The sequence below is a fragment of the Ochotona princeps genome, chromosome 2, assembly GCF_030435755.1.
Source record: "Ochotona princeps isolate mOchPri1 chromosome 2, mOchPri1.hap1, whole genome shotgun sequence".
NCBI classification, from domain to species: domain Eukaryota; kingdom Metazoa; phylum Chordata; class Mammalia; order Lagomorpha; family Ochotonidae; genus Ochotona; species Ochotona princeps.
In genome coordinates, this window is record NC_080833.1 from 122,792,112 (window position 1) to 122,813,459 (window position 21,348).

General features: G+C 40.9%; 1 protein-coding gene across 1 annotated transcript in view; it reads right to left on the minus strand.

The window, feature by feature from the left end:
• Positions 1-2,274: 2,274 nt before the first annotated feature.
• Positions 2,275-21,348, minus strand: part of F5 (coagulation factor V) — a 61,835-nt gene continuing 42,761 nt past the window's right edge. Inside the window, exons 18-25 of the mRNA XM_004589313.4 lie at positions 18,601-18,717; positions 17,692-17,763; positions 13,798-13,901; positions 13,117-13,272; positions 10,223-10,367; positions 8,186-8,337; positions 3,894-4,076; positions 2,275-2,774 (exon numbers count right to left, since the gene is read on the minus strand). Coding sequence (XP_004589370.2) covers positions 2,628-2,774; positions 3,894-4,076; positions 8,186-8,337; positions 10,223-10,367; positions 13,117-13,272; positions 13,798-13,901; positions 17,692-17,763; positions 18,601-18,717 — 1,076 coding nt within the window. The 3' untranslated portion in view covers positions 2,275-2,627. The remainder of the gene's footprint in view (positions 2,775-3,893; positions 4,077-8,185; positions 8,338-10,222; positions 10,368-13,116; positions 13,273-13,797; positions 13,902-17,691; positions 17,764-18,600; positions 18,718-21,348) is intronic.

The following is a 21,348-nucleotide window of genomic DNA, read 5'->3' on the forward strand; positions in this document are numbered from 1 at the left end:
GAAAATCTTAGGCAGGTTTTGGTGGAATGAGGACACGAATCACTAAAGGGAGGAAATAATGGGAACAGAACTATGAGGAAGCCAGTGTGCTTGGATGCTTGGCTAGCTCCATAGGGCTCACCTCTCCCAGAGGAGCAATAGATAACTTCTGATAATTCTCAAGATGCTTCCATTGAACTGTGTGTCTACATTTGTACATAATTCCCTCCTACACTGATCTAGGCTTGTCTGTAACTTGTGTTACACATAGCAGCAGAATCCAGTTTCGGGCCTAACCTTCAAGAAGACTGAAAATATTATATACGTTACACTATACCATTCTCCCGTCTCTAAAGATCATTGTAACAAATCCCATGTAGTGTGGTATTAATATGTGTTTTTAAGAGAAAATTGTATATATGTATTTGTACATAACAGCTATGTGAAGTGGATGTGGCAAAAAGTTAAAAATTATTAAATCTGAACTTATTAAAATGCTCTTGGAAGACAAAGAAAAAACAGCAATATCACAACATACCTATATAATATATATAATAATTGTTAACAAAATACTTTTAGAGAAAAAATTTGGTAACTTCTGCTTCCAATCTCTTGAATACTTGCTTTTGGAATTCTAAATCGCCATGTAAGACATCCAACCTATCCCACTGGGGATGTCAAAAGGACAGAACACATGGAAAATTCTCGTAGTAAGGAAAGGACCTGAAACAAGCTGGAAAGAGAGAGAGAGAGAACAGCAGTTGCCTCTGGTCCCTGGAGCATCCGGAGAACCCTGGCACAGCCCTTGTCTGAGTGTAACTTCCTGAACTGCCAAATGGACCAGCAAGAAATCCATTCAGCTGAACCCAGTCAACCCGCAGCACCATGAAGGATAATAGATCTGTTGATAATACTGACTTTACGTTTGAAAAGCTCACCTAACAAATAAGGAATGTGTATATTTGGGATTACTGGAATCTTTTTATATACGCATACACTGTGGAGGCGTAAGATCATGCTGCCGGACATTGGATACGAAGTTCCCAGGGAAAGGATCAACAAAACAGGAAGTGCTTAGAGGTCGAGGTTCTGGAGAGAATGCAGTGACACAGCCTTCAACTACTTGTCAGCGTGGACAGCGGCCAGCTATACAGCAAACAGTTTTGCTTTGGGGCCAGCAGCTCCAATGCTCCATCAGAGGTATTATAGCGAGGTGAGGTCGGCAGCTAGCTCAGAGTCACAAGCTTGGAAGCCACTCCCCCCACCACCTAGGTGTTCCCTTCTGCCCACCTGTGACTCTCGCCATCATCCGAGAGGGGGCAGTGTTGCATTGCTGTGTAACCACTCCCCTCACAAGCCCCTATAAAGGCTCAGGATACAGAGGGGCTCGTTTCCTTGGTGGTGTGCTTCCCTTGCTCTGGCACTCCGACTCTTGGCCTCCCCAGGACCTCTGAGGACAGGTATCCCCTGAGCATGGCCCCTGTGTGTCTGTATTCCTCACCCTCTGTTTACTGCTTGGGTGGGACAATGAAGATAGCAATGTTAAGATGCTTGTATTCTGGTTTGTGTGCTGTCAGGAGTTCCAGGAGAGGTGACGCCTCAGTAGTGGTGGAGTGAGGCAGGCAGGGGTGCCGGGAAAAAGTGAATTTCTGCAGCTTTGTAGGTGTGTTTGGGTTATTCATTGCATGTCTCTTAGGATAACTTATATTGTTGGGGAAGCTGGGACATAGGTCTTCAGCTTAATGTATGGACTTGTGGGTAATGACCGTTTGTTCCTCTTAGGGTTATGATTGATTGGGTTGCCAAAAGGATTTGTGATTTGCTGTTTCTAGTGGGCCCTGTCATCAAACCTTAAACATGTCTGGTGTGATCTCATACCCTGTAACAGGATGAGCCAACCTTAGGCGAACGTGTATGCCATGTAATGCCAGCTAGAATGAAACACACACTTTGAGTCCATGTTCAGTTTTTCCTGTAGTTATTTTGGTTTTGTTTCATATCTAATGATCATTAACCTTAAGCAAGCGTCTGTGCAACCAGCCCCAAAGGAGACCAGGATGATCCCCAAAATCAAAGGAAGTACTACAAATGTGCTTGCTTGTCTGTCTACCAATGGCAACTCAGAAAAATAATTTTAATACCAGAAAGATGGAGCATTTTAAGAATTTTCATAACATTGTTTTTTCTCCCTACTATAAAAAAAACCCCACACAAATCTAATGTTTTTTTCCTTTGCTCTTTAATAATGGTTCTTTTAGAGAAAAGGTAAGAATGAAAGATACCCAGGTTTATAAGTGGTTTTTAAAAAGTAATATATTTTTATTAACATTTATAAGATTTTAAAAAGCTATAATAAAACATGGTAACTACATGAATATTATTTAATCAAGCATTTTAAATATCATGACTGATAAGCCACTTTCTTGTTGCTTTGTTATTTTTCATCTATATTTCAATTAATGTAGATATAATATAGTTGTCATCTCAGTAGTGCAGCGAGTTATACAATGTCTCTATAAAATTTTATTCTCTAGTAGAAGAAAAGAGAAATTGGGGAAAATCATTAGCATTTAAAAAAAACCATAAGATACATTGCCCAATCTAAATGGCTCGAGGGCTTAACAAGACTTCCTTTGGAATATTGATTTCTAGTAAATATCACAGCCAAAGAGTTCCAAGCGAAGTGCGATACTTTGATTCCATGTTTTAGGAATGATGCGGATAAACCTGGAAATGATCGGTGGGTTGAAAAAATTCTTCACATGTCCTTTGGAATTGCTATTTCCTTCAAAAATCTGAAATCAAAATATGAGAAAAGCTTTAATGATGATATCATAGAAATAAAAAAAATCTTAGTGTATTTTATCCTTTTAATTCAGAATGCATCCAGGATAACATACGGGAGCTGGTTCGGATCCCGGCAGCTCCACTTCCCATCCAGCCTCCTGCTTGTGCCCTGGGAAAGCAGTCAAGGATGGCCCAAAGCCTTGGGACCCTGTACCCAGGTGGGAGACCCACAGGAGGCTCCAGGCTCCTGGCTTCAGATTAGCGCAGAACTGACCATTGCGGCCACTTGGGGAGTAAATTAACAGATGGCATATCTTTCCTCTCTGTTTCTCCTCCTTTTTGTAACTCTGACTTTCCAATAAAATAAAATAAATATTTTTAAAATAAATAAATAAAGGGGGGTGGTGATTTTTGTCAGCCAAAATCCAAAGTTAACGTCTAGTACTATTGTTTGTGACAGTGAGAAATAAAATAAATGGGTTACCCAGCATTTCGGAAAGTAAACGATCATTTCATGTTCATTAATTATGATAAATGTTCATATCTGAGGGTAATTCAATAAATACAAGTTCCTTCCTCTATGTTGCATCTCCTACATCTTTAGTTCAATTCCCATTTCTTCAGTAACTAGGTTTATCAGCTTTGTCACTTCTGGCATTTTTTTTTTTTTTTTTTGACTACAGAGCCAGCAAGTATATGGATTTCAAAAATGGAGTTATTTATCTTGCAGGAACTCTAGCCTCCGTCAGTAGTGACAGCAAATGCTTTCTGTTTAATAACAAAATGACCAAAAGGCTTGTGGTCTCCAGTGCTTATCCATCATGATTAACCAGTATATGTAAGGCAATGCTAGTATAGTGGTACGTTTCCTGGATCCCCTGGCTAGCTTTCTCAATAAAGCTAATTAAGCCTCACCCCTTCCTTAGTGTGTTACCCTCCCTATTTCACAGATGGCTCAGTCAAGCTGGAAAGGTCGTGTGCCAAAGGCCGTGTTCCAAGACCAGGCAACTGTAAAACTGGGATTTGGAAGCCTGAAAGAGGTGGTCCATGTCAGGGCATGTCTGTCAAAGTGAGTTCATCAGAGTCACTTTGACATTGCTGTCTCCTTGCCACAAAGCCAGCCTTACCTGGTCCACCATGGAGGACTTCTGCCTATAGGCTTTCCAGCTCACTCCCTGGTCGCTGTAGTGAATGCTGTAGCTCTTCACAAACATTTCAGTGGAGAGAGACACGCAGCCTTGGGTTGCTATTGCCGTTATCTTCTTAATTCTGAGCAGATCAATTTGCAACCACTGTTTGTTGTTGTTTGCCTGTGGAAATCATTTTTAAAAATGTATAATAAAGGTGTTAAAGCCTGTTTTTTTTAAGATCAATACATCTCAGAAATGGACAAAACCCAAAGGCTTTATTTTTGTGTGTTTTTGATTTACTTCTGTCTTACCCATTAGAATTCGTTATCTTTTAGAAACCTTTGTTGTCTTTTATTGTTTGTTCATACAAGATATGTGTTGAGTTTCTTGTATTTTATGCATTATGCATCTATTGACTTACATGTTTGTATCTCATACTGCTGGCGGGAAGAGGCTCATTTAGTTTGTATCCTGGTCCTCATCACAGTGAAGGGAATGCGGTTGGTGTTCAATAAAGATTTGAAAAGAATATAGGAATTTCACTTGGGAAGATTATTAAGTTGTCAGATTACCAATTAATTTTAATCTCTAGATCTCATCCTGTAAGTTTGTTTAAATATAATGCTGGTGCAGAGTTTTCTGAAAAAGAATCAGATAGCATCCTCTTTCTATTTATTTTGGAAAAACCTGTGCCTAGTGCAGTGGCTTAACGGCGAAATCCTAGACTTGCAAGCACCGGGATCTCACATGGGCACCGGTTCATGCCCTGGCTGTTCTACTTCTCATCCAGCTCCTTGCTTGTGGCTTAGGCAAGCAGTAGAGGGTGGCCCAAAGCCTTGGGGGCCTGCACCCATGTGGAAGATCTGGAGGAGGCGCCTGGTCCCTGGCTTTGGATCAGCTCAGCTTTGGCTGTTGCAGTCACTTGGGGAGTGAACCTGTGGATAGAAGATCTTTCTCTGTCTCTCCTCCCTGCAAATCTGCTTTGCCTTTCCAAAATAAATAAACAGATCTTAAAAGAGAGAGAGAGAACAAAAAGAAAAATATCCAACTTCCTTCTCTATTCTTTCTACTTCTAATATCAAATAGCAGAAAAGTCTAATTTCTTTCCTAGGATTTCAAATGTAGCTTTGAGAGAAGTGCTAAAGAAATAGGGCTTGGCAGTGTAATTACCCTGTCTCTGGCCTAGCAGAACGCCTAACAATGTGTTTAGTAGCACGCATTTGGACGAAGAAAATCAGCAGGTCTAATCGAGCATTGGAGGTAATCTGAGATACATCTTCGCCTTTGGGGGATTTAACATGCCTCATAGTCTCATTCCCTTTATGAAATAATGACTATTCAAATGCTGTCTCGGTGATTTCTCAGTTTATCTTTAAATCAAGGTTGCACCAGTGATACAGAATATAGGGAAGTTTTCTATAAGCATAAAAGAGTTTGAGACAAGTTAGGCACACCGAGAGATTAACAATCTATATGTACACCTGCATGTATGTCTGGCTGCAATACTCAGCCTTCCTAAAGAAATTCTACAAAGACATTCTATGAAAGTCAAGCAAAGTTTATTTGACTAGCACTACATATTTTAAATAATAGCATTAAAAGTTAAGGTTGGGGGGCTTGGTGCAATAGCCTAGCAATTAAAGTCCTCACCTTGCACATGCCGGGATCCCTGCTTTCCATCCAACTCCCTGCTTGTGGCCTGGGAAAGCAGTTAAAGCCAGCCCAAAGCCTTGGGACCCTGCACCTGGCTCCTGGCTTTGGAAAGACTTAGCTCCAGCTATTGTGGCCACTTGGGGAGTGAATCAGCATACAGAAGATGTTCCTCTCTGTCTCTCCTCCTCTCTGTATATCTGACTTTGCAATAAAAATAAATAAATAAATAATATTTATAATACATAATTTATTTATTTTTATTGCAAAGTCAGATATACAGAGAGGAGGAGAGACAGAGAGGAACATCTTCCGTCTGAGGATTCACTCCCCAAGTGAGCCGCAACGGCCGGTGCTGCGCCAATCTGAAGCCGGGAACCAGGAACCTCTTCCGGGTCTCCCACGCGGGTGCAAGGTCCCAATGCATTGGGCCATCCTCGACTGCTTTCCTAGGCCACAAGCAGGGAGCTGGATGGGAAGTGGAGCAGCCGGGATTAGATCCCGGGGCGTTCAAGGCAAGGACTTTAGCTGCTAGGCCACGCCGCCAGGCCCAAAAATAAATAAATCTTTAAAGAGAAAGTTAATGTGGGGACCTTTATTGCATCATTCAAGCAAACTGTATAGAGGAAGCCTGAATTGGCAGAGCGATTAAAGTGCTGCTATGGCTGCTTGCATCTCCTATTGCCTATCTGGTTCCAGCTGTAGCTTCACTCTTGCATTGCTGCTTCCTGCTCATATGCACTGGAGCAGATAGGCAGTGATGGCTCAGGCACTTGGGCCTCTGCCACCCAATGTGAGAGACCTGGAGTTCTGTTTCCCATCTTTGGCCTGGCCTAATCTAGAAGGTAGGGACCAGGTGGGGCATGCACCAGTAGTGAGATCTCTGTTTTTCTCTTACTGTCAAACAAAACAAATAAAACGAGGGGAGCAGCATTGTGACATAATGGATACAGTTGCTGCCGACAATGTCAACATCCCACATGGGTGCCAGTTAGAATCCTGACTGCTCTAATTCTGATCCAGCTCCCTGAAAACGTGTCTGGAAAAGCAGCAGCAGATGGCCCAAGTCTTTGGGCCCCTACACCCACTTGAGAGGCTTAGGTGAAGCTCCTGGCTCCTGGTTTGGTCTGGCACAACACTGCCCATTTTGATCATTTGGGGAGTGAACCAAAATGACTAGTAGAAGATCTCCCTCTCTCTTTCTGCCTCTCCTTCTTTCTCTTCAACTCTGCCTTTCAAATAAATAAATCAATCTTAGTACCTAAGTGCATTCATAAATAATATGGAGAACACATTCGTTTTTAAGGTTGTAAAATAGAGGCTAGGGAGATAAGATTACACTATGAGAAGGTTTAATGTGTCACCTGGGAAGGAAGTGGGGAAGTAACTAGATGATATCTTCACTTACATAATTATACAGATTATACAAATTTATTTTAACTCCTCTGGATGTCAGTTCTCTCTCTTGTAAAATTGCACAATGGGGTATTTGGACTACTTCCAATGGTGGAAGGAACACTGGCCTATTGATTGGGAGAATGGAAGTGCAGCCCAGATTCTGAAGTCAAGTTAATCTAACATCACTCATCATCCTCTGCATTTAGACTAAAGGGGCAAGTGTGGCCCAGCTGCTTTGGCAGACCCCTCAGCACACTAGCATTCTGTGACCTCGTGTTGGACCAGGTGAGTCTCCAGACACAGGCTTCGTTTCCCATGACTATCTGAGTGAGGTCCAGGTTCTTCTGTCTCCTCGACTAGTGGCACAATTCTCTTCTCTTTGCTAGTGGTCTAACATAAGGACAGATTCTAGAATTCTGTAGCTAATGCAGGGAGTTGCAGTGAACATAACTTGAGAGAGAAAGGAAAGTAGGAAGTTGGGAGTTTGGGTTTAGTTGGGTGACAAAAAAATTCTTCATTTCTTAGGCCAATTGAAGAATGAATTCAAGTAAATCAACCGTAGTATTACCTTGAAATTAAGTCACAAGAATTACTCCATGGACTAAATATCAGAGGCAACAGAACTCCCTGGAAGATGTTCAACTTCCATTATTGATTTATAACCTTGAGCATTTTATCATGCTCAAATTGTCTGAAGACATCTCTCAACGTTTTTACAAATAAAAACAAAAGTTGAAATGATATGATATTTTCAAGGGAAGGAGAAACTATTAGGTTGTGACGGAAAAAAATGAGATAAAATCATTTGCTTATCACTAACATAAGTTGTATAAAGAAGGAATTGGCAAGCTACAGACCATGGGCCAAATCTAAGCACCAATTGTTTGTATACAAAGTTTCATTGGAGCACAGCTGTGCTCATGCATTTGCTTATTACTCATGGCTGCTCTTCTAGTACAATGAGAGAACTGAGCAGGTACAACAGGGAATGTATGGTTCATGAAGCCTCAAATATTCATTATCTGGTTCTGCAAAAACCATGCTTAATCCTTGTAAAATCGAGTCCCTCTGAGCCCAAGTAAGAGCTATGGTTGTTGAATCAACAGGCATCCTAGACTCTCAGATTTAGAATTTTAATAGAAAATCGCTTCCCAGACCACCTGTACTAACGTCCCTGTGGAGAGGGACTTTGTTTTCTTCTGGAGGGCTATGAAGAATTCTATTCATAGGGCAAACTTCACCTCGGCCTGCCAGGCATTCACACGACCCTGGGCATTAAGGCGAGCGAGACAGGGTTCCCAGTAATTTCCCCACCAAGATTTTTTAAATGAGGAAGCTGTTATTTGCTTGTTCTCTATCTTTCCATTTTCCATTCCCAGTGGTGTGGAGCATCCTGTCAAAAACAAAAACAAAAACAAAATTCTTGATTACCTATCACCAACACACCAACATTACCGGAATGGCATTTTGTACCACAGAGAGGGCAGAAACATTACAAGGTAACAACAGAAGTGACCATTACAACATCATAACAATGTAACAAACATTATTCTTCAGCTGTACATCTAATTCAGTGCTTATAATTACAATTAACTGGTGGGAAAATGGAAGTAGAGCAAGAAACAGTCATTTACCTAAAGTAGTATGATCAGAAATTGAGTTTGAACCCAGTCTGATACCAGTCACACACTCCAAACATTTAAAACTCTTCTCTACTTCAGAGACATGGACCCACGTGGTCTTTATGTTGAGATCTACAAAACTCTTGAATTATCTATAGATTCACAAAAAAATTATTGCTGCTTCTCCCAATAAAGATTTCGAAGCAGTTGCACTGGATTCCAGGTAATCACCACTTACTTGCTTTGCCAACTCTCTCAGTGTGATCCACTTTACAGCCTCTGGAATTTTGCCATGATATGTTTTGAACATTGTAGGAATCAAGGCTGGTCTGTGACTGTCAAAAATACATTTAACTAGCAACTGAGCTGCTTTGCTCTGTGGCTGTCATCTTCTGACATGGTTCGGCCAATAAATCATCTGGAAACTTTCTTGAAATGACACAGAACTTGGCCTATTTCTAATGTTCATTTTAGAAGTTATTAGGCAAGTGGAGTAAGAAGAAAACAGTGCCTCTGTATAGCAAACAGGTGTTTTGAATAAATTAACGGAGTTTGAAATTTAGGGTAGCTTGACTCCAAGATCTAACCACATCTGCCATTGAGTCCACGTATTATGTTTGAAAGAAAAGAAAACAAAAACAGTGACTCATGAAATTATTTCAAGTAGTGCTCCTGCCTAGGTAACATTTGCATTTCATGTGGGAGGTATTACAATATTGCTTTCCACATGCCGGCAAAATGCACACATCCATACTTTCATGTATGCTAAGGGAATGCTGTACCATCATTTGTTTTGATAGGAACTGCAGCCTGAAGCTCAGCTGTGTTTTCTGTTGTGAATCCCGAATCCTCTCCACCCCCAAAGAAGCTTGTGTAGCTCCCCAGCACTGTCCCACAGCAAGCGCCTATGCTGGGATATTGACACTTCTACCCTTTAGTCCTTGGGCTGCTGTGTAGTCTTGGACTGACCAAGCATTAAGTCCATTGTTTCATTCTTATGCCTCTAAATGCTTGCGTGATGTTTCTCATATATGCCTTGAAGTGAAAAATAATGGAAAGCACCGCTTTAGGAATCAGAATCATTGCTGTGACTATGAAACACTCTTGCTGCATATAGTAGGATTTTATGATGGCCATTTATAACTGCTCAGATTCATTTTTATGACAAGATACATTACGTTCCCTAAAAGGCAGCCACTTACCTAGAAAACACAGAGGATGCAAAAGAGAATGCAATGTATAATTATGGTTTTAAGAAGATTCAGATTTCAAAAATGTTCGTTGGATAGAAAAAATATGATCACAATTTTGCTATAATCTTTTATTCCATTGAAGTCTGAAAGGCCTGAAGGACTTTAGAAGAGGCGGGCCCTGTTTTAATCTCCCAGGTGTTCTTATTGAGAGTGGACTAACGGAGGGTCATGCTGATGTCCACATCAGCCAGGCATTGTTCGGGGTGTTGGGGCCTCTGCTTGGCTGGTCGGACCAGTCTGAGTATGATAGTATAATGTGTGCACAGGTGCGGGCTCTGTTTCACAAAGGCTCTCTTGGCACCTGCATCACTGAAAGCACTAGGACTTCTACCTGTTCTTCCATGTCTCCCACAGCATGACTGTCAGAGGAAGGTTGAGAAAAGAATGCATCTTTAGTCCTTACCGTTAACCTCACAACCTTGCAGCTCCATTCGAAGAGCAGGTCTGTTGTAGGACCTAGTTGGGGAGATCCTAATATACCTAGCCATGATAGGTGGGTCGAAATGATTCTGTTTTATTGTAGAAGCATCCAAGTTGCCATCAAAGTACTAGAAGAAAAGAGGAAAGTTTAGTTCTGAAACAATTTTCTGTAAGGTGATTTTTATGACACACTTTGATCTGCTTGAGTATTGTGTTATTACATATTCGTGAGTCCTGCATCAAATAATTTGACCTTCAATAACAACTGGGATACTTGCAGAGATGACGTAGATGTATTTTGCCATATTCATCCTGATAAAGATAATTAGGAACAATAGTCCTTACACGTAAAAGAAACACAGGAAGACCCTAAAGAGTCTACTAATCCTTCTCTACTGAAGAGTAGAGAGAAAATGGTTAACTAGCCAGGATTCTTGCGCCCCAGGCAACCTGGAACTACACCTCCTACTTAAAAAAAATTTTTTTTTGTTTTGTTTGCGTCAGATATCATAGTCTCAGAGATTCAAAAATCAGCAACCTGGAAACATCGGTAAACACAGGTGGAAATACAGCATCTTAACAAAAGTCACATTACCCAGCCAAAGCACTGGGAAAGAGCAGGTTGGCTAGACAGAAAACTTGTAAACATTAAAGGCTCTATTTTTGTAGACAACTGTGTCTCCTTTTCTACCCCAGGCAACAGAATTGGGTGGGGAGGTGACACGTCTGTTCCCCCAAGGCTGAAGAGGTCCCCAACATCACTGCTGGATCTGGGAAGGACAAGTGGGGCCTTGGGATCTTCATCTCTAGGCTCCACCCACCATGTTGGTTGGAAACCATGTGGGGAACCCTCTTCTCCACTCAGGAGAAAGAGAAACAGCCCTCCTTAAGGGGTCAGAAAATGCTCAACAGAAGACCAGAACCTTGACCTTCACCTGGCAGAAATATAGGTAGTTCTCCTTCCCCACTAGAACAATGTCAGGAAAACAGTGAAAAAAAAAAAAATCAGTGAGAGCAAGAACTGATTCTAGAAGATTTCAGAAAGTTGGCGTATCCATAGCAAAACAAAGAAAGGGCCAGCAGTGATTGCATCCCATGTGAAAACTTGGTTTACTGCCTGGCTGCTCCACTGCTGCTCTGGCTTCCTGCTAATGGCGTGGGGAACGCAGCAGGGATGGCCCCAGTGCTTGGGCTCCTGCTACTCGTGGGGAAGACTGAGATGAAGTTCTTGGCTTCAGCCTGACCTAGCCGACCTTCTCCCCACCCTCTGTCTCTCTCTCTCATGTGCATATGTCTCCTTCTCTCTCTGTAATTCTGACTTTCAAGTAAATCAATAGACTTTTTTTTAAAAGCTAACAAAGAAACGAAGAGATTCAAATTGCAGACAGTACCACCCCAGACTTTATAGGTATCCAAAGCACAAAATGGGGCTTCTGCAAGTAGCTCCATTTACATCAGCTTAACACCTAGAAAAAATGGATTGCTTTATTTAAAAAAAAGTATTTCAATTTACAAAGTATGAAATACATAATTCGAATAGCCCTATGATACTCTTAAAAGAAATTGAATTTGTAATTTTTAGAATCCCCGTAAAGAAATCCCCAGTCCTAGATTTTTATCAAATTTTTAGATTTAACATCATATTGTATTATGAAAATACTGTTACCAAAACAAAAAGCAGAAATAGGTATTAGAAGTTAAAATGCAAAAACGATATCTGTAATGAGTGCAAAAATCTTCAGGGTATGGCCTTAAATTACAGACTGTTTTCTCTCTCTCCTCATCCTGATTAGTAAGAACTACAATTTAAGATTTTCACAGCTTGAGGGCCCAGTGTGGTGGCCTAGTGGTTAGAGTCCTCGCCTTGAACGCACCGGGATTCCATATGGGTACCGGTACTTATCCCGGCATCTCCACTTCTCATCCAGCTCCCTGCTTATGGCTTGGGAAAGCAGTCGATGATGGCCGAAAGCCTTGGGATCCCGCACCTGTGTGGGAGACCTGGAGGAAGTTCCTAAATCCTGGCTTCAGATCGTCTCAGTTCTGGCCGTTGCGCTCACTTGGGGAGTGAATCATCGGACGGAAGATCTTCCTCTCTGTCTCTCCTCCTCTCTGTACATCTGACTTTGCAATAAAAAATAAATAAATCTTAAAAAAAAGATTTTCACAGCTTGAGCTAAGATATACTGAAATAAATTTTAGAATTAGCTAAAGGATAAAGTAGGAAAAATAAAACAGTAAGATTTCTGTAAAACATAATTGAAATACATTCAAAGATATTGGCATAATAATGGCGAAACAGATGTCTTTTGGTGGGGAGGGGTGTGGATGAGAAGGAAGGAAAAGTCAGGACCCTTGGCTGAGCCTACAGAAACTCCAGCAGGCCGCTGTCAGTCCTCACCTGCGGGCCCTGAATGAGTGTGTGATTCCCACTGCCTCAAAGAACTACCAACTCCAATATTAGCATTTCCTTTAGATGCACTGAAGTGAAGAACAAAATACAGCATAACAGTAAATTCAAAATTCTGGGTTGCCAATTTTTAACATAAACTCCTTGCAGCAGAACACCAGGTTTTCTAGTCGCCTTTGCACCCTCTGGCAGTTTGAGAAGTCTGGTATTTTGTTTGATGATAGAGTGATTTTGTTTTTCAAGTGATGTGCGTTTTTGAAGCTTCAGTAATGCTGCTTTTTTCCCTTATATTTATAATGTGCAGACTCAAAATGTTTCCGCGTTCCTCCATTAGGACCTTAGAAAGCTATTCGCATTTCCAACACCCAGAAATATGTAATTGTGATAACGAGAGACTTAGTCACAGCCATGGTTACAGTAACTCTAGGCTGAGTTGTTGAGGTTCAGAGAGAAACATGGACACGAACCATGACATTCCCCGCGCTGTTGCCCTTGAAGATCTGCCAATGGGTCTGGTCAGAACTGTAAGCCACGTTGAACTCGGTAACATAGTAGGACTTCAGATAGTGTTTTGCACCTTGGGTCTGGATCCCCGTGATCACCACCTCCTTCTGCATGTCCACCTGCAGTAAGTAGACAGAACTGTCTGTCAGCAAGTCACGCACATCGTTGCGCCTCAAAACTATCGTATGTACTTCTGTTCTTTGTTCATTGCGGTTTTTTTCCTTTGTATGTTAGAAAATTCTTTCCTCATATTTTTAAGAATATTCTAGAATTGCGTAGTCAGCTTCCTTTAGAACTAAGAGTTGCACCTATGATCTTAGCAAACTCTTAAAATGCTAGCTCAAGAGTAGAACACAAAATATCTGGACCTGAATCATTGTGTAACCCTAATTACCGATGTGTTATTTTAGGAAGTTACTAAACATCTTCATGCCTTGTTCTTTCTTCTATTAACTAGATTTTTAACACTAGAACCAACTTCAGGAGGATGATTTGGAAGATGTAAAGGATTGAGAATAGTATTAGGCATCTAGTAATTGCTATCTCCCAACAACATTGTAAGGGCAACAACAATAAGAACTTAGTAAATCACTGTCATTTTTACTGTCAATAGCAGTAGCTACTATCAAGTTAATAAGACATACTTGGATCCAAGGTCTTGGGGCATATTCTGTAGCAGGTTTTTCTACACTCCAAGCATTGTAGGATCCGACATTGTTTAATCTTGCTAATCTTGACTTCCAATAACCTACATTCAAAGCAAGATAAAAAAAGAAAGCTTGTGATTATTCTGAATTTAACAAGACACAAACAAACAAACAAACCCCAGAAAATCAACAATTTCTCCAGTGAGTTTAGGCCAACTAAAAACCAGGTCCTTGCAACATATGTGTTAGAATTAGCACATCAGGCAGCTGACACAGCCATGGTTGCTAAGCCTGATTTCGATGATGATGAATACTTCATGTCTATGTTTGGTCAGCTATCAATCACCCCACCATCCACTCCATTTCTGTACACTAGTCATGTGTATCTTTCTGAGTAGTGTTGTTGTATCTGTTGTTCACTGTGGAAAGGAGAGATTAGAGGAACGGATGGGAACTCCATGGTCCTCCCCATTCAAGGAAGGGCTTTGAGGGAGAGTGACTAACATTGGGAAAAGTCCTGTCATATACCCAGAGTGGGTGATCAGCGGAGTTTCTTGAATAGATGAATGGTTGGCGTAGGCAAAGTTCCTTATTCACTGGAACCACCATGCTTGGCTTATGAGGCCATGTGAGGGACTCGCATTGTGGCACATCAGATTAATCCCCTGCCTGTCATGTTTCCATCTCGTATTGGAGCAGCAGTTCAAGTCCTAACTGCTCCACTTCCAATCCACCCATTTGCTAATGAACCAAGGAAGGCAGAAAAAGATAGGCCATGTACTTGTAAATCTGCCACTCATGTGGGACTATTGAATGAGATTCTGGTGCTTGGCTTATGGTGAAGGTCCAATTGTTGGGAGTGAACCAATAGATGGGAAATTTTTCTTTCTAGCTCCATCTAATTATATCTTTAAAGTAAATAAATACAACTTTCCATTAAAAAAGGGACTCTGCTGGAGAATCAAGATGGCAGAATAGGGCAAGGACACATTTAAAAAGAGAAACATTAACCATGGTGAAGCAGAGAGGGCACACTCGAGGAAATAGGAGAGGACAGACTGACAGCAGAGAGGCACCTGGAGATCGACAGATACAGGAAAGCAACTGACACAACAGTGTGCTGTTGTGATGATCTGATACCCAAGTGACATTCAGCGAGCAGTGATCTGAATTCTATCAGTGACCTGAATTCCACCACAACCAGGTGGGAAGGGGAGTTCACTAGGAGCTCAGGAGGTGAACCCAGACAAAGAACTGCCCATCAAGCTGGCTTGTTTGATTTGACCAGGAGCAGAGACATAAAGGCAGATCCCAAACAGGCAGTGTGGGAACAGGGTGGATTTCACAGTCCAGATACCTACCAGAGCCGAATTGGGCAACATCTTGTGCAAGGGGCAAAGGCTACAGGACAGGACTGTGCATGCACTAAGCTGGGAGCAAACTAATATCCAGCTCGGTGAATTGCAATGACATGGCATGCTACAGGAAAAAGGTGGTACAGACAACAGTGCAACAACAACACAGTATCACAGGAGGTGGACAATGGTGGGCCAGGAGTTGGGGCTATAGAGATGGTGGGGGAAGTCTACCAAAGGAGCCCAGATCTGGAACTAGCTGGAGGGAGTGGCACAAGTGTCTGCAAACAAAGAGCCATGTACCACCCACAATAAGTAAAATCGAACTGTAGACCTGTGGGTAATACAGCTTAGAAACCTGCCCCAAGGAGAAGAATCTGCTAACCAGAAGTACAATGACCAAGAGCAAAAGAAAAGACAGAGCCTGAAAAAGGAGCAAAAGCTTTTGCCAACCTCAGAATTAACTGAAGAATACATTGAGAAAATGGGGGATACAGAATTCAGAAAACTCATTATAAATCTTATCGACAATGAGAAGCACATACAGCAGTTCAAGGAATTTAAGGAGTATGTCACACAGGAGATAAAAACACTGAAACAAAATCAAGCCAAATTATTGGTAATGAAGTAAGCAGTAGAGCTAAGTTAAAAATATCAGAGGAAAGTCTCCATAATAGAATGAATGAAGTAGAAGAAACAATCTCAGTTTGGAAGATATTTCCTGTCCCAATGGGGGAACAGTCAAAAAGCTGGATGCAGAGCTGGGTCAAGTTAAGAAAAGTATTCAAGTATTAAGAGACTGTTAAAAGGTCAAATATAAGAATTTTGGGAGTTCCAGGAGGCAAAGAAGGAGAAGCTGGGTTTAAAAATATATTTCATGAAATAATAAAGGAAAATTTCCCTAATCTGGAGAAAGAATTAGGAAACAACATCCAGGAGGGGCACAGTACTCCCAATAAGACTGATCAAAAGTGATCTTCACTAAAACACATGGTAATCACGCTCTCTTCAATCGAACATAAGGAAAAGATCAACTGACATATAAAGGAATGCCAGTTAAACTCACAGATCTCTCACAGGAAACTCTACGGGCCAGAAGAGGATGGAGTGACATATTTCAGATTGCAAAAGAAAAAAAAATTGCAATAATTCAACCTAGGATAATATACTCAGTGTAGCTTTACTTTGTCTTTGAAAAGAAAATAAAATGCTTCCACAGTAAAGAAAATTAAAAACAAGTTGCCTCTTCCAAACTTGCCCTACAAATGACATTTAAATATGTTCTCTGGACAGAGAAAAGGAATAGCACCAACCAAAACAAAAACAAATGTGAAGAACATTCCAGTAAAATAACAACAGAAGACTAAATCAATGAACAACCCATTGTTAAAATGACAGGACCAAATTACCACCTATTCTTATTAACCCTGAATGTAAATAGCTTAAATTCACCAGTCAAACATTATAGATTAGTAGACTGGATTAAAAACAAAACCCATCTATTTGTTGCCTACAGGAGACATATCTCACTAACAAAGACCAGCAGAGATTATATCTCATGGATTTTAATTTTTTTTTGTTTCATCTCTTCAAAACACTTTCTTTCTCATTAAATTATTTACTGATTCATAGCTCATACAGTAGCATCATTTTCTTTGAGAAGATTCTTGATTTTCTTCATTTTTCCTCAGGGACACATTAGTCATTCAGTGGCATGTATTTAACTTCTATTTAACTTCCATGGCATTGTGAATTTCTATATTTCTTCCTGTTGTTGATTTTGTATTGTGGTTTTTCATTTAAGAGGATGTAACTTTGTATGGAGACCATCATATCCAGATGTGAGGATACAATGCAGTATACATCTCTACTTCCAGACCAAAGATGGACTCCCAATGGAACTGTTTACTATATCTTGACAATAGGATGCTGGACCTTCTGCCGTTGCCCATGCCTCCAATGATGGACTTGTGGCTGTTTATAAAGAACTATACTATAGCAATAACATAGGAGAACTAGGGGAGGCAGGCGGAGGGCACTTAGGAAGGGAGTAAGGGAAATCATAGGGCCTATGGAATGGCATCATAAAATGATAATAATAATAAAGTCAGCGGAACATTAAAAAAAAGGACTGCAAATCTGATTGGAATGTTATATGAGTGATCAAACCCAGAAACGACGAATGGGAAGAGGTAGAAATGGCCACATGTCATAAGAGCAATCTGTCTACTTCTTGACAAATCTTTCCAAAGAGGTTGGACTGCATGGGTCACGATACTAGCCACCCCATCTCTTGGTTTTCCCTGGAAGACACTGTTTAGGAACATTTTACACTTGAGCGATGCCAATGACAAGATCATGCTGACAGGATTAGCACCTGCTCTGGTCTTCCTTCCCCTACCAGATAAGTACTCCAGATGGAACTCCTTGACTACCTTGTGGTAGAGAAAAGCCTAGAGGAGAAAAATGACCAGGCTGTTTCATAGGATAGATGCCGGACCGTTGTAGGTGGTGGGGTTCATCACAGGTTGCTTACCTAGCTCCTCAGAAGCTTTGATCTGTGAATCAGATACGGTTCCAGTGCTGAGTCCCATTGGCTGATTGCATTCTAAGAAATAACAGAAAATGAGTTCTGATTTAGAAAACACAAATTAAGTAAAGGTTCCATTTTAGAGATTATACATCTGAAGGTTGAGTAACTAAGTATTTTCACCTCCCACATGCGGCATTAATGTAAGTATGTCTGTTGATAAAACGGTAAATTTTCAAGACTGATACTTCAATAGAAATGGTGATACTAGAGGGAAATAACTGAAACCTTAAAATGCATTTTAACTCATTTCCATCTGCTTGTCCAAAATAAGCACTAATATATTAAGTATCATCCCTCCTAGTCTATGTTCCAAAAGCTTGGCTTGAAAACCACAGCTTAATCAGGGAAAGAAAGACCACCAGGCTGCCTGAATGTTGGCACAGTGCTTGCAACTGTAGGGACACTGACTGCAATGTGGATTGAGGAATGGATGGTTGGATGTATGAACAGTTGGAAACTGCTTCTTGTATATTAAAATGCAAAAATTCAGTGACTAAGTGATTGTGAATTTATGATTACCTTTAACTTCCTCTGTCTTTGGAACCTGGAGCATTTATCACCTATGCTTTCCCATGGGTTATGAGTCCTGAGAAGGGGTGCTTTAGATTGTTTCCCTTACTGGGAGGAATGCCTTTGTCTTGAACCATCTGGGTTAAATTTTCTCAATGACTGATAGTTTCCAGTGTGATCAGACCATTGGCCAGCATACAAACAGAAAACAAAAAAAAAAAACAAACAAAAACCATAGAAACCACGATAAAAAATTATGCCATTTGTCACATCAGAGTTTGGAATTGAGTGTTTCCAATCTAAACGCTGATCATAATAACAGACACATTTCTGAGACAATACCTTTGTCTATGATGAGAAATGGTGTTTGCATCCCCATTCTCTGGTTTTCTGCGACCGCTGTGTCTAGGAGCCACCAGCCAGGTTTTGATGCCTTCATTTCAAGGGTCTTAAATGAGCCTAAAGTTGAGAGTTTAGGACTGTATTACGTCTGCATTGATTAACAAGGACAGCTCTCCAAGAATCTGGAAAGCTTTGTGTCACAAAACACTTTAGAAAAAAAATCTAAGGGTTATCCATTTCTCTTTACATAGAACTAGAAGAGTAGCAAATTTGGAAACACACACACACACGCAAATTATTAAAAATAAGTTTGAAATCTCTACTCCCCTTATTAGAAACTCCGATTCATCTAAATACAATGTTGCAAGGTGATCCATACACACATAAGACTCAGTTTAACAGTCCGAAGTATTAAAGTGACTTTGGATCATTGGGCCAAAAAGCTACTGTATGCCTTTATATTCTGTCTTCACTTCAGTTTTTTCCTTTTTGTGGATGAAAAAAAAAAAAAAAACATTCTTCCCCCTCGCTTTTTCAAATGTTTTAAAAATAGCATTTATGTGGATAAAGATTTACATAAATTGTCTCTAAAAAGTTAACTGGAAGAATGGTATTTATAATCTTTGATGACCTCCTTAATATTTTAACAGTATCCTTTGCCAGCTAATAGTCTAATAATTTTATTGACTCTAGTCTGTGACCTTTTCCCATATTGGGATTCAAAAGTAATAATTTAATGATCATCTTTAAACAGATTGAATAAGACCTCCAGGGGGCCGTGTTTGTCCCCGAAATTAAGGTGCTGTTGAGGCACATGTGGTTCAAATCAGAGTGCTGGCGTGAAGGCTCGGCAGTTAGGTCCCTGCCACCCATATTGTAGGTCCAAATTGTAGTGTCAGCTCTTGGCTTCAGGCGGGCACTGCCCAGCTATTGCTAGCATTTGGGAGCTGGATCAGCAGATTGAAGAACTCTGTGCTTTGACAATAATTTTTTTAAAAAAATCTCTTTCTTTTGGGATTGGCACCATGATATAGTAGGCTGGGGCTCTGCCTACAGTACCAGTATCCAGTGTATGTGCTGTTTCGAGTTCCAGTGGCTCCACTTCCAATCCTGCTCCTTGCCAGTGGCCTTGGAAGGCAATGGAAAATGGCCCATGTTCTTTTCCCTTGCACCCACATGGAGACCTGGAGGAGACTCCTGACTCTTGGAGCTTGGTTTAAGATTGGTCTAGCTCTGGCTGTTGCAGTCATTTGAGGAGTGAACCAACAGATGGAAGAGCTCTGTAACTCTACCTATTAAAACAAAAATCTTTCCTAAAAATGCTTCCAGCTTTTCTCCTTTTATTGTGGATATTTAAGTGTGACAATTTCAATAGACAGCCAATGATAATTTCCTTTTTGCAAGAACATAGGAAGGATGACTTACCTGCTAATACTTGGGGCAAAGAAAGTCCCCTCAACCTCAGAGAGTAATAAAGTGGGGTTTTCTAGGTTTATTAGTGAGTCATTGGCACATGTGAAAGTAACAATTATTGTGGCCAGTGCGATGCCCAATTGGCTAATCCCCTACCTTGTGATGTTAACATTCCATATGGGCTCCAGTTTCTGTCCCAGTTGTTCCACTTGCCATCCAGCTCTCTGCTTATGGCCTGGAAAATCAGAGGAGGATGTGCTAAAAACTTGGGACCCTATATCCATCCATGTGGGAGACCTGGAAGAAGCTCCTGGCTCCTGGCTTTGAATTGGCTCAGCTCCAACTGCTGTACCTATTCTGGAGAGTGGACCAGCAATTGGAAGGTCGCTCTGCTTCTCCTCCATTTTGTAAATCTGCGTTTTCAATAAAAACAAATAAATCTTGAAAAATAAAAGCAAGGATTCCCTTCTTCCTTACTTTTAACCAAACCAGATGCATCTGGATGACTTCCTCTTCTTTTCTTCTTCTTCTCCTCCTCTAAGATGTATTAGTTTTCCTTGGAAGGACATATTTACATTGAAAGGGAGAGACATCCACTGGTTCACTTTCCATACAGTCATAATGGCTGGAGCTGAGTCAATCCAAAGCCAGAACTCAGGAGCTTCTTCTTGGTCTCCCACATGAGTGCAGGGCGCCAAGCCTGTGGACCATCTCCTCTGCTTTCCCAGGCATAAGCATGGAGTTGGATGGAAGTGGAGCAGCTGAGACATAAAACAGCACCCATATGGCAGCCCAGCACTTGCAAACAGGAGGATTAACCAACTGAGCCATTGTGTTGCTCTCCCCACCCCACCCAAAATCTGGACTTCCGTGCTTGCATTTGAGGCTGACTCACAAGATGACGTCCCTGCCCAAAGTTCTATCAGATGACTGCCTCCACTAGTTCCTCAGACACCATTTATGGTAAGGAGGCTGCTCATTATAAATGCAGATTCCTACCCAAGATCCATGCTGTAAAATCTCTGCTTTAGCTGTCGTGGTTGAACCAGCTTCATGGGATTTTATTATAGCCTCCGGAGAACGAGAGTCAGCAGATTCTAGCTCACAGACACTCATACACAGGAAGACACATCAACCAGTGACTCATTGGCATATTCAAATCTTTTCTGAAAGTTGGAGTTTATGCCTCTCAACCTTTGCATTTATTTTTCTAGAATAGCTCTAAACACTTTTGTTATTCTTTAGCTTTGCAATCATTAAAATATGTTTTTCTCTTCAAATAACCTCATAAGTTAACTCAAAATCATAGTTCCTGGAGTCACTTGCCACAATGTT